The sequence below is a fragment of the Bactrocera oleae genome, chromosome 3 (assembly GCF_042242935.1).
Source record: "Bactrocera oleae isolate idBacOlea1 chromosome 3, idBacOlea1, whole genome shotgun sequence".
In the NCBI taxonomy this organism is placed as follows: domain Eukaryota; kingdom Metazoa; phylum Arthropoda; class Insecta; order Diptera; family Tephritidae; genus Bactrocera; species Bactrocera oleae.
In genome coordinates this window covers 75,673,950-75,688,894 of record NC_091537.1, presented here as the reverse complement: position 1 = coordinate 75,688,894, position 14,945 = coordinate 75,673,950, and the positions used below count along the sequence as shown (strand labels likewise).

General features: G+C 33.1%; 1 protein-coding gene across 3 annotated transcripts in view; it reads left to right on the top strand.

Moving 5' to 3' along the window:
- Tbh (Tyramine beta hydroxylase) overlaps positions 1 to 14,945 on the top strand; it is a 48,439-nt gene that overhangs the window by 11,464 nt on the left and 22,030 nt on the right. Inside the window, exons 1-2 of one of the 3 annotated variants that reach the window (XM_036376565.2) lie at positions 7,850 to 7,906; positions 8,010 to 8,355. In XM_036376565.2, coding sequence (XP_036232458.1) covers positions 8,211 to 8,355 — 145 coding nt within the window. In that variant the 5' untranslated portion in view covers positions 7,850 to 7,906; positions 8,010 to 8,210. The other 2 variants (XM_036376564.2, XM_070106905.1) reach the window with 2 other exon arrangements.

Below are 14,945 nucleotides of genomic sequence, written 5' to 3'. Positions count from 1 at the left end.
TTCAGTTGTAAAATATTTTGCGTAAAAGTTTGGTTGCATCTTCATGGTTCGTTGCGTTTGTTTGTGGGAAAATTCCTATAATAAATAAGCAAAATAGCAATTAATTGAGGCGCAATGTATTTTTAATGTAAATGGTAGCAACTTGGTGAATTTTTCAAATAGACTTATATATATATATATGTGTTGTACATTTGTAACATATTAAATAGCTTTAAAGAGCTTCTGAAATAATAGACTAGCGTTACACATAGTTTTTAGCTAACGATGTTGAACGCCTCTTTAAGTGGCACACATAAAAAAGGTGATTTTTAGGAATTAAAAATAAACGTTTAAAATAATTTTATATATACATTTATACATTGAATATAAAGGATACACAGTAAAATTTTTAAAGAAAAAAATTTATATTAAATATAAAAAAAAATATTAAGTTTTTTTTCCTCAATAAAGTCTAAAAGAAAATTCTTACTAAAAGATACTGTTCGTACCATGATCTTTGGTTGAAAAAAATTGATAAAATGGTGTTTTAAACAAAGTTGAATTTGGTCGTTTTTGGCCTGCCAAAATGCATTTAAAGATAAACTGATGAACTGAGTGGCTACACTTTAGAAAATTGTAACTTAAAAAATATTTGCAATATTCATTTAAAATTTTAGTACAATATTTTTAAAAGTATAGACCGTCGAAATATGCAAAAATTGAAAAATTTATTTTGTCAAAATTTTGCGCTAGGTGTGCCCCTTAACAACATAACATTAAGATGAAGGTTATTTTTTTGTAAGTTTTCTTTCTCTCGCCTCTTTTGGTATGTAAAACTTCCAATATGGTGTAGTAATATTTGCGATGAGTTTTTATATTTTTGCACTCTACTGCAAGTTTTAATAAATATTCCAAAAAAATATTATATATCGTGAGAGGACATTAAAACCAAAATTAAAGAAACTAGATTTCCCTTTATGTGGCAACTCTAATTTAAAAGTAACCAAAATTGGTTCATACCTTTTCTAGGCCGCTCATACAGCATATTAAGACCTTATAGCGTTTTCTCTTCTCCATGAACATGTTGCCTCAGTATAAGGCAATATTATATGAATGCTCCTTTACATCTTGTAAAAATATTTAATTTTTTACATGACAAAAGAGCAAAAAAACGGCAACCAATTTATTTGCAATTTTCATTATTGAGCTTTAAAATATTCACTGATTCATTAAGTAAGGAAGGAAGGGCTAAGTTCGGGTGTAACCGAACATTTTATAATCTTGCAACTTGCAATGACCAAAGCAGGGGAAATAACTTCAATTGTTGGCAAAACTCTATATTAAAAAATGTTGCGAAAGAATTCTATATACATTATTCGACGAAATCGTGAATGAATTACGAACAAATTTGGTATTTTATTAAGTTAAATTATAGGTCATAGACTCAATTAGTTTTATAACAATACAACTTGCCGTCAGCGAAAATTATATTAAAATCATACTCAAATGAGATATACTTAACATAAACTGAACCGGAGAAGCTAAATTTAATATTTGATGTGCAAAACTTCAACCAGAAGATAGCAATTGAGGATATTAAGCATATGAGATTAAGACCAAGGTCTAGACCAACTCCATTCATGTTCAGTGCTAAACTATTAATATAATAAGATTTGTTGGAAACGGATTTCAGGTAAATCGGTCCAGTAGAACTCGAGAAATCGTGGGTATCGTATTGAAAAATTCTGGTCTGAGAAAAAGTTTCGCGTATAGTCTTTTATACGATTAGAGCCAGCCGAGCCAGTTTGGAGCCAAGTCAGTAAAATGTCTAAAAAATGGATTTTTTTGAAATTCTACACTAGAATAAGGTACCTCAAATACCCTCAGCAATATACATTAATATAAGGAGTAAAGTCAACAGGATGTTTGAAAATCTTGTTATCAGGTATATGGAGCCTAGTGCAGGTTTTCACCCGATATTATCTATTTAAAGCACACAGATTCACTGTTAAGAGAAAAATTTGCTCACTCAATTTAATTAAGATGACTTACGTATTGGCCGGTACATGAGGTATAAAGTCAGCCGGAAGTTCGAAAATTTTTCTATTAGGTATATGGGCACTATGGGAATAATTGATCTGAATCAACCCAGTTTTGATACACAGCCATAATAGTATCAGAAAAGGAATCTCTCCGAATTTCCATAATATATCTTACATATTGACTGATATTTTTGATAAAACGTTCGCAATAGAGACTTGCGTCGACATATTCGGTACTTAAGAACTTGTGTAGTTTCATTGTACTTCTAGCGCTAAATTAATTCAAGGCCTAACGCCTGTAAATAACAAATACCTATTTTCATCAACTTACTCAAATATAGTGATCTGATCTAGAAAAATTTGTTGCCATGAGCAATATTCTGCGTAAAATTTCGAGAAGATATCTTATCAAATAAAAAAGGTCTTCATACAGAAACTTTGTTTTTATGGCAGCTATGTACGAGTATATGCTAAAGTGGTCCAATATCGGCGGTTTCGACCAATGAGTAGCTAGTTCGCGTCTGTCCAGACAGACGGACGTGGTTAAATCAACTCAACACGTCACACTCGCCCTTTCTTTCTTGGTACTTCGTGACAACTTAACATACCCTGTTTAGGGTATAATTGAGCCTCAAAAAATTATGAAAACTATTAATGACAGGCAACAATAAATCCCAAGTATAATGGAAAAATAATCGGCTTTTCTTTAGTTCAAAGAAAATGCCTTAATAGGGAGCTGAAAATACCGTTCTAGCTTTTAAAGCAGCTCAAAGTGTGAAAGTCTTTTATTATAATCTTAAATAAATTTAAAAATTAAATTTTTAATAGTAGTGAAAGATGTTGTCTCATGCGAATGTATACTTTGAGTGTAGTTATATAAGCCGTATATCTCAAGCACATAAAAAGCCTACGGTTGAGTTCGGAATGCCTGTTTTTAGTCTGTCGAGTCTTAATAGGCAATGTACCTTTTCCGTCTTATGTTATCATGATGATTTGAGAGAATTTAATTTATATTATTGCTCCATATAATAATACTTAAAGATAATATATAAAAAGAAAAGTCATCTCTCGAAATCATGCAATCCTATACTATACTATGTATTAAGTACCAACCACATAAATGTACTTCCTACCCGTGACAACACTATTTATAACAAACAATTACTCCTTTCTACATGAATACATATATTAAAACATATTTCTAGTTTTATAGTCATATAATTACATTATTCTGAGTAATTGTTTTATATTATATTATACATATTCATACTGCATTTTTTATGTTGCGTCGCAAAAGAAATACCGTTTCAAATTATAATTATAAAATATTAAATAGAACTGTAAACAATTTCAAAGAAATGTATCCTGACTGACTTTAAGTGTAAAAATTAAAACATTTAAATATGTCATATCGTAATTAAATTGTTTTGAATGACATTTCGGTTTTGAAACATTAAATATGAACAAGACAACACAAGAAAGAGAGTATGGTATATCTATGGTATATGTTATTACATCGAAATTAAGACTTTTTTCGAGTAGTATATTAAACTATTTCAATCATATATTTTCTTATTTTCAAGGCTACCACCTATTTTTTTTCCACATTTCGACCAGTTTTACTATTGGGTATGGCTCAAATGACAAATTACTATCAAAAATTAATAAACAATACAATTTAACCTAACGGTTGTGTGTAGCACTTAGAACTAATAGAAATAGAAATTGAGTAATATACGTATATAACAAGTAAGGAAGCGCCAAGTTCGAGTGGAACCGACATTTTATACTTTTGCATTTTGCAAGGTTCAAAGCCTTGGAAATACCTCAAGTGTTAACAAGTCATGAAGGGCTAATTTCGGTGTAATCAAACATTTTATTCTCTTGCTACTTGTAATACCTTAAGGAGTTAAAAAACTGTATATTAAAAACTTCGATTTGGTTCGATTTAAACAATTTTTAGTCATAAGGTGGCACATTTCCGAGGCACTATTCGTGCAAGGTTTAATACCGATATATTTATTGGTGCTTGATTTGTATACTGGTATGAGAAAAAGTCAGATGGAATCTAAAATTGTGTTATACGGTTAGTAGGCGTCGTTGCAATCCAGTTTCCTCTATTTTCGCTCTGTAACATGGGAACATTGTAAGAATATTATGTAATGAATTTGATTGAAGTCGGTCGAGCAGATCCCAAAATTTGTGATTTCACCTAAAAGTGGGCGAAGCCACGCCCACCGCCCGATTTTGACCCACGAAGCCGTCTTGTGCCATCCTTTATGTAAAATTTAATGTCTCTGACGCATTTAGTTATTGATCTATCACACTTTTAATCGTTTAAAAAAAAAACGGTTTTATAGAGAGTAGGCGGGGTTATAATCCGATTGCACGTATTTCCATTTTGTCGTTAGAAAGCTTGAAAAAAATTGGTCGTGTGGAAATTTGGGTGATTAGCTTTATTCTTTCGGAAGATATATAGTACATTAAACTTATTAAGGGCGGGCCCGCGCACACTTTTTCAAGATTTTCAAACCACAGGTGCCCCTCCTTATTTAGATTCGTTGTGCCAAATCTGAGTTCTGCGTCTTAATTTATGGCTTAGTTACAGCATTTTAAAAGTTTTCCATTACGGGCGTTTTGTGGGCGCAAGAGCATAAAAATGGTGCGAAAAAATTCAACATTCACTGTTCGACGAAATCGTTAATGATACAAATTTTGTATCACACTATTTTATATTATAAACAGGGTTGCAAATAATACATTAAAAATAATTGAATTAACATTTTAATTAAATTTTTAATCCCGCATACTGGATTAAACAAAGAAATTATAATCACAAAAACCTGATAAAAAATTAAAAAGGAAAAAGGATAAGCATATAACTCAGAATTAAAAAAATAATTTTCTTAAGAATTAACATATTTCCGCGTTCATTCAATTTAAAATGCAATATTTTCAATTTTTATTCCCAAACATCTTTGATTAAAAAATTATAATTTTCTTTTTATTTACAACATCTTGAATAAAAAAATAAACATTTAATTTCTACTACATTTCATTTACTAATCTAAATAAGCAATATCAACCGTCTTACAGTACCAAGAAACATGTGTACCAAGTTTCATGAAGATATCTCAATTTTTACTCAAGTTACAGCTTGCACGGACGGACGGACAGAAAGTCACCCGGATTTCAACTCGTCTCTTCATCCTGATCATTTATATATACGTAACCCTATATATAACTCGATTAGTTTTAGGTGATACAAACAACCGTTAGGTGAACAAAACTCTTATATTTTGTAGCAACAAGTTGCGAATTAAAATAAAATATAATAGAAATTAAAATTTAATTTCTAATACCAAAAGTCTTAATTCAAACATTCGCAACCCTGATTACAGGTCTACTAAACTAAATTAGTTTTAAGTATATTCCGTCAGCAAAAATTATATTAAAGTCATATTCAAATAAGATATATGTGACATACATTCAACCGAAGATACTAAATTTAATATATTGAGTTGATATGCAAATCGTTAACCAGAGGATCGAAATTCCTTAATTTAGGGATAGGAAGTTTTGACCAAGAACCAAACCAATTCTATTGATATTAAGCGCTAAACACATAATTTTTAAGATAACTTGTCCACTTAATGTCATTATCACACATTTTGACCAACTTAAACGGTTTAAAGATAGATGAAAAGTCGGAAATCACTGTATAGGGTAAATTGGGGGCACAAATTGTCTAGGCTGATTGCAACAACTTTTGAAATTGCTCAGGTATACTCGAGAACATATTTTTAAACAATTTTATAAATGTATAACTCATACACTGGACGACATATCCGACAAAAGGTTTGTTAGAAAAATCATTATACAAGTAGTACTATATATGGGATTTGGGGTAATTCGTAAACCAATTTTAGATATTTTCTGTATTAAACTAAAGTATATCCAATATTATACGTTCAGTTAATTTTGTTAAGATATGGTACATTTTGACCGATATATACTTTATATTGGGTATATGAGTGATAGGGGTAATATTGAACCGATTTTACCTATTTTTGCCAATACAATATACTATTAACATGCCAGGCTAGAGCAAGTTTTTACCTCACTTTACCCATTTTATGAACAAAGATACGTTGTTATTGGAAAAATACGGTATCTCAATTTCATTAAGATAACTGATATATTGGCCGATATACGGAGTATAATATAATATATATTCATTAGGTATATGGGGCTATAGAAAGTATTCAACCGATTCAACCCATTTTAACCATACAGGCATACTTTTATCAGAAAAAAATTTACTCCGAATTCCAATAATATATTTCGTAGTAGGAACTGGGGTCCAGTTATTCGGTATCTGGAGGCTAGAACAGGTGTAGTCCAATTTTGACAAATTTGGTGCTTGATTTGCAGACTGGAAACTGTAAAAATCAGATGGAATTTAAAATTGTGTTATAAGGGAAGTAGGCGTGGTTTTTGTCTGATTTCGTCCATTTTCCCACTGCGATGTAAGAATACATCGATAAAAGGTAACATTACCTACCGAATTTGATTAAAATTCGTCGAGTAGGTGCCGGGTTTCTAACTGTGGGTAATAACATGCCAATCGTCCAATTTCGACACCTACTCCTATAAGGCGTTCTCATACCATCTCGGGTGTAAAGTTTCTTGTCTCTGACGCAGTTATTTATAGTTATATCTCACTTTTAGTAGTTTTTAACAAAACCGTTTTATGGGAAATGAGCGGGGTTTTAATCTGTATTCACTCATTTTCACACCGCCGATAGGGGCTCTAAAAATATTCGTCAAGGGTGAATTAGACTATTATAGATTTAGCAGTTTAGGAGATATGTACATTAAACCTATTGGATAAATTTAGACAAACAGGTTTTTCAAGGATTTTGACTTTGATCGGTCGATTTGAATAGCAGCTATATGATACAGTGTTCTGATCTGAACAATTTTTTCGGAAAATGTAACGCTGCCTTGGCCAATAATCTATACCAAAATTTCGAAGATAACTTGTGAAATAAAACATTTTTCTATACATAAACTTTGTTCGGTTTGCAGCTATATCCTATAGTGGTCCGATATCGACATTTCCGATATACGAGCAATTTCTTGAGGAAAAAAAGACGTGTGTAAAGTTTCAGATCGATATATTATATAATATATATGAATATGCATAACGATATTAACCTTGAAACAGTACTTATATCATGAATATAGAGATTAATTAGTGTTAGTTGCAATGATTTTAATACATATTTAGAAATATCTTAGATATAAAACCACGTGATTACAATATCCATTCATGATGAGTCGAATAACGAATATTGAATTTTTTTTGACGTTGCGTATCACAATCTAGTCGCTGTCATTCTTGATTCTAATCTTATTTCTGTACCGTATATGCAAAATATTTCGATTTAACATCTATTTGGCACGAAACATTGAAAATTTGTATTTGGTATAGCAATAATTTGCTTTAATTTCACACACTGTTGATGGTTAAAAGCAAACGAAAAGGTTCTCGCTTTAAAGGCATAATCACACCCACGTGTGGGGTCGTTTGACGAATTCGTTGTTAACGATTTCACGGTTTGTAGTTTCCTTTTGGTGTTAGTTGCTCACGAATTAACACATCACTTGCGAACACCGAAAGTGAAGGACGGCATATTCAACTTTCCAAATGCCCTTGAGGGGACGCAAACTGAAGCTGGCGGATGTGCACACCAACACAAACAACTTTACAGTCTGTAGCATTTTACTTCAGCTGTCACACACACACAGCTTAGACTTTTGTGTAATATTTTATTGACACAAAGAAAGAGAATACCAAAAACTTTAACTAACAAATAATTGTAAACTTTTTCTTCCCGCTGTAGCAAAACCATTTGAATTATTAATTGTTTGCTTTTCAATGCGTTTATAACTAAGTCTGCGTCTTTTCATTGTTTTTCTTAGTTCTTGGAAACCGTGCGACGGGAAGTACTTCTGAAGAAGGACCAATCAATTGCTCAATGTGCTTCCGACACGGGCTACACCCTTTGCTGGCATAACCAAAGGTTACAACTCGCGCATACACATATACTTACATATATAGGGATACCGCATAACGGTACAGCAGCCAGCAACTACTCTCATACTATCATATTTGTTAATAAAATGGCTGTAAAAGGCACGCTATCAAGCGCTCCCAGCAGTTGGACGTCCTCCAGACTCGGCACCACGTCCTACATATCGCGCATGGCTTGCTTCGTCTTTTGCCTGCTCTCTGCTCTGCCGCTGCCGTTCTTCACAACAGCTAATCGTAAGTTCAATCACTCAATAAGCGATTTATTATATTTGAAATATGCTTGTAGCTTTATTTATTTATAACATGTTTGGCTGTGTGTAGTAGAAATTTGTTTTATTCAATTTTACAACTTTTTTTTGGATTGTCTGTGTATGCAAATTATGGCAGCCACAAAGTCCTTGAGCTCTTTCATACAAATATAATATGTAAAAGGGCGATCAGATAAGTGCGTAGCCTTACCGCTCGTTGGCGTCCGTCAATATAGCAAGAGACATACATTTTCGAAGACGACTACTAATTTCAAACGAAACGGACTTGTAGTTACGTTTTACCCGCGTGGGGAAGCTGAAAAAAACGGAATAAAAACCATATTGGTCAGTGATTCGATACTTGTTTTTGGAAGAGGGTTCGCACAGTGAAATCAAATAGCGCTGGTTGCTGTATACAGTGACAACAATGTGGTCACATGCCGGTTTTTGATTAGCTACGCCGAGACACACCGAAAGCGACTAACACCGAAGACAACATAACAAAAGTTCACGATCTCATATTGGAAACCGCCAATTGAAGTGACGCGAGATAGCTGAGACCATAGGCATCTTAAAAGACTTAGTGGGTTCTTTACTGCATTAAATATAAAATTGTTTGGCGTTTCGTAAACGTCAAAATATGGAGTTCTACTGGTGCTCACAAGAGACCAAGGAATAGTCGAAACAGTAAATTTCATCAGCGAACCTATCCCGAAGAACCTATCCTATCGACCGGAAAAGCGAAATTAATGGCGACCATCATGTTTTCTGCTATGCACAAGGTGTGATCTACGTTGACTACCCGTAAAAACACAAAAGGATCACTGGGCGCTACTAAGCCGAATTATTGGGGCGATTTAAAGCTGAGTTTCTGGATAAGATCTCACTTAGCGATCAAACCCACACACACATCGCATCAGCTCACATCTTTGCCGTCGGCAAGGTCGAGAGGAAATTTCAGTCGATTAAGGAGGTTATCGCCACCACTTCGCCTAATTCGTAGGCCACCAATAAATAGAATCTTTATACAGAACAAAAATGTGAAAGCATCTTTCAATCAAATGTATAGAGTTAAAAAAGAACACTGCTAAGGATTAAAATTTTTCTTTGAGCTAAGCACTTATCGGACCGCCCACGTAGCTGCTTGCAGACATATACCATATATAAGTTTCTCCTTACAAACCTACCAACAAACATAATTATATAATCCTTTCTTTTTGACTTCACTCTCACTCTCTCTCTGTGCGCGGGTGTATGTATGCAGCGAAAAACAGATTGTAATTTTTCAAATTTACCTCAACGTCTTTTAACAATTTCCACTGACCACATTGCTATTGGGTAACGGGGCGCGGAAAATTGCGTTTAGCTCGCACTTCGGCACAATTAAAATTGCTGCTTGGAGCATTCAATATGAAATGTCTGTATGTATGTAGGTGTGGACTTATGCATATTGCATATATACATATATTTATAGGTGTGTATAGGTGTGTGTGTGTGTAGGCGTGTGCTCACCCATAAACACCGTTACGCTTGCGGCGCTGTCAACGAACTGTGCCAGGTTCTTCATGATGAAGCAATTAACTAAGTTAAATAAATGAGACTTCTCTCTTCTCTCTACTAAAGTAAACAAGTTAATTGCTTTTGTTGCTACGTTTTGTTACGTTGTAACCGTTTTTTTAGCGTTTCCTTGCCTTCCTTCCATTACCAACATATAGTACATACATATGTGTATCCGCGTACATTCTGATTTTGCTCCTATAACTGTGGCCATTAACGATGTTACGTTCGCTTTCTCTTGTATGCTTAAAGTATTTTTATTTGCTCCTGTTTGTTTGCACGTCCATCGCTGTATGAATAAACGAGTATATGTATGTATACATGTGCATGTAGGTATAGCAGATGGTTTGTGCCCGGGGGTAGCGTGCACAGTGGTCGCAGACTCGCCATTTCCTGTGAAAATAAATAGTGGGTGTATTTGTTTCATACGAGTATACATGTATGTATGTGATCTTGTGTCACCACCTGAGTCTAAGCGCCACTAGTATTTGCTGCTTTATATGCGCTTAATATAAATTGATTAAACGAATGGTCACGTAGTGGCACAGTTGTCATTTCAGTGGCTTAATTATTTATAAAACAAACTGTAAGGTTCAAGAACTTTTATGTGACTACATGCAAATAAATACCAGTTTCATGCTAATTACAAGCGGCTGATTTTTTCTTTTGAGATACTTATTCATACCCGAAATGTGTTTGGTGGTTTGATACTCAGATTAAAGCAATCAAGAGATTCCTTGACCATACATTAGTTTCGTAGACTTCGTCAAGCTTTTAGAATTTCAGCTTTGCGTTGATGCCTTTTGGTCAAGCAAATCAAGTCTTCATCATTCGTATTCTCGGCTAGTGTAAACTCCAACCGGTCTCATCATTGATGTTAGGGCTTTAAAAAGGACTGCGACTAATATTTGGTCAAAGGCAATCAATTTAAAATATGTCCCAAAAATATTCAAAAACAAAAATATACGTAAATTTCGGTTGCACCGAAGCTATAATAGTCTTCACAAATCAAAAAGTTGCATATAGAAGAACTTGATTTTGATCGGTCAGTTTGTCCCAAGACTTGATTTTAGTTTCGCTGCAGTTTTAGATATTACTGCAACTAACTGTAACTGTTTTCATAGACTTCACAATTGTAAGTTCCATCAATTTTAAAGGCACTTTATAAATTGATGGTGAATGTCGTTACATTTTTACATTCATTGAATATCTCTTCGAAGATGGATTTGGCAAAGTACTTCAGGATAGTTGTTGATCTCTTGCTCGGTATATTTCTAATCCTTAAGGAACTGACCATATGGTAGTTGATGTAGATAACGACAATGGCACTTAAAACAAACTTAAATTCTCAATGTGGAGATTTGACAAGATTTTACAGCAACAAATAAAAACGTTAAGTTTAGCGCAGCGAAGCTATCATACCCTTCACAGGTGCAATTCTTATAGCACAGAAAGGTATAAAAAGACCTTTATCTTGATTTTGATCCATAAGTTTGCTTGCAGCTATAAGCTATAGATATCTGATTTGAACAATATATTTTGAGAATGTGCCGTTACCTTGGGATATAATTTACCTTGTCAAATTAAATATGTTTTCCTTTTAGAGACTTGAGTTTGATCGATCTATATATCCTATAGTGGCATTAATATACCCTGTTCAGAGTATAAGAAAGACCATCTATGGCTTTTGTCAGTTCATCGTCGCTATATGTATTGGTCGATTAGTAGTCGTTCGATGTCACAAACATAGCTGTGCTTTGCTAGGGCAGAATATTGTAGAAATATTTCTTTATAGAGAGGTGCTTGTAATATTGTAAATATACTCAAATATAGGAGTATAATATTTACTCACATTTTGCAGCCTCCTATAAGTATTTATTATATTAAAACATTGAATGTATCGGCCTTCGAAGTCACTTTTATTTCAATAACATCGCCTCGTTCTCTTTTCAATTCTGATTAATGCTCTACTACTACATTTCACTGGATTTACACACGAACTCTTTTCTCGTTCATTATCAGCAAATTCTCTTTTGCAATTGCAAAAACCGGTTTGGGCGACAAAAGAGTCCGTGTGTGAACGCAGTCTTACAGTTAAAACGAATTTGAAAGTTTGATTATTGATTCAGAGCGCAAATTGACATTTCGGTTTGTTAAAAAACGTGTCTGCTGAAATACCTAAACATGAGAACGATATAAAAAATACGAGTAAATTCATATTACTACGATTTTCTTAAATTTAAATTAAATAAAATATGCGCGAATACTATCGGGAGGTCCAACATTTTTGACAAGCCAATTAGTTCCTATACTTTCTACTCATTTGTAACTGTAAACCTACTCAGTTCGGGAAAAACTTTAGTTAGAAGTTTATTATTGAGAAAGAATGCGAATTCGTTTACCATTTCACGACTTTCGTCACTCTCGTACGCTAATCACTTCGACTGTAATGTCAGACCACTGTGCCGCGCTGTGAATTTATAACGCGTCTTTCGCGTTTCATCACGTTTGCAATGGTCAATTTCATTTTTAATTGCTTTGGCTTTAACGAATGACGGCGTTTGTTTTTGTTTTGCTACTGCACTACCGTTATTAACATTTATGTTCGACATTTATTATGTACCGTGCATTATGCAATAGAACGGATGACAGTTAGTATGTAGATTTGTGTGCGCCTGAAAGTGATTTGTTAAAGTCGAAATCTTATATACACGCACAAATATTATATAACAAAAACACTCTTACATATGTATTCACATTGTTATATAAACATATCACTAACACTTACACCTACTTATATGTATGTACATCGTTTCGAGCTTGTGTGAACCGAATCAAGCACTCACATAGGTAAATATGTACGTGTATATCCACTTTAACGACATAATCCTTACTCAAATATTTATATGTGATTAAAGCGATGAGCCACACACACACTCGTGCAAAATTAAATTCGCGAAATTCGTGAAAATTGTCAATGCTATTAATTATTTTTTATTTACTTACACACGTTTGAGCTTTACTCACACGTGCCTTTGATTGCATTAAATATTTTTAAATCGATTGGTAAACGTGAAATAATATTATATATTTCATATTTGCATGCATACGAGTGTATGTAAGTGCTTAAATATTTGTGCACATTCAGAGAAAAAGTAACGGTAAAAATTAAGTTTATTTTGAATTCCATTTTAAAAAGTCACAATCTCTCAAACTCCTGGTATTCTAATTCAGATTACTTTATCAGGTGACTACATATATTACTTTACCATTATTTCGCAAACAGTTAAATGCTGCACGTATTGACTTCGAAATGGACGATATTTTTGAGTGATTTGATTGCGAAAGTTCGCCTTCGTGTTATCACAATCGTAGTCATTACACAGATCGCATTCACCATACTGGAAGTATAAATGCAACTTTTAATAAAACTTTTTCCGTATAAATGACAAATAATATCGAAGACAATTACCAAAATACACTCGAATTGAGAAAGTGATACTAAAAAGTAAATCCTGAATGCCAAAATGGCGCAAAAATACGAAATTTGTTTTACATTTAACTAAGGTTTAATTTTTTCCGACGAATCTACATTTCATTACTTTGAACCCAACGAAAATCTCACAGTGGACCATAGAAAGCGCTCGCATTGACTGTAAAACTTATAATAAAGTTTAAAGTTTGCTAATGCTAAAATTCTACTCAGATGCCAACTTTCGAAATTGTTTGGAAGAAGACGGAGTAAAATTATTTCCAAACGTTCGTGTGGACTGTCTAGTTTTCGCAAAAATAAGGCTGCAATCAGGGATGCGAATTTTTAAGTTCAAAAATTTGGGAATGGAAATAAACTTTATTTTTTTAATCCCGATGTTGAGATTAGAAATTTAAAACTGAAAATATTAGTTTTTGACTTGAATGAACTGGAAAAAATGTTAATTCTAAAACAAAATATTTTTTAAATTATTAATAATGCTCAAGATTGAACCTTTTCTTTTTTATTTTTCAAGCCGGTAGTTGGGTTTTTTGGAATTAAACATTTTCTTTTTTCTAATCCGGTATGAGGTATTAAAAATTTTTTTTGTATATATTTTAATCCCGTTTACCGGAATTCAAATGTTAATTCAATTATTTTTAAATGCATTATTTGCCTGGTTGCAACATCTTGGATCTCATACCGTCTGATAACTATGCAGATTTGCAGAGAATCGAAATCAGTCGAAGCAACAGAGATTTGTATATCTCTGGTCTCATAACAGACTTTATAAATATTGTAGTTGCTGCTTTGTCCTTATACAGAATATGATGTTCTTGTTCAAAATTTCTTCATCTATATATACATATAACTAAACTCTTATCCATTCTTTCTACAGACTTGATGCACAGTGATTTAATGGTAGGAAATACCAGACTCAAAGTAAGACAACAATTTCGTACGGTACCTAAAAGGTAGTTTCTGATCTTTTACAAGAAATCAACGGTGTTATTTTAAAGAACCGTATCACATGGTAGTTAACGACTGGAACAATATATGTGAAACGCTAAGTTTCTTTCTCGATGCATGTGGGCTTAAGTCCATTAATACGAGTTTTTACTGCACTGTGCAAAAATTATTTTTCTATTCACAAACGTTTATTAAAAGTTTTTACGACGCCAATAAAACAAATGCAGAGAGTAGGTATCGCCTGTGTTTTTTTTTTCTCTTTTTAAAATTGTCCAATTTTTTCTTTTTTATTGAGGTTAAAGCGAAATATTTATATTATGGATATAACGTAAAAAATGCAATAATATATCCCTGAACTGTTTTCTCTGAGTGTATTTACATATGTATGTAGATAATGTACGAATACATTAAGTTCACACACTTGTAAAAATATAAAAATGTAGAGCTACGCCACATTGTGCAACGTCGAATATTTTTTCGAGCAATATTTTTACATACATATGTACAAATACAAGTATATGTAGGACTTGTACATATGTATATATACTATATCGAAGTGCAAGAGACAACACCCAGAC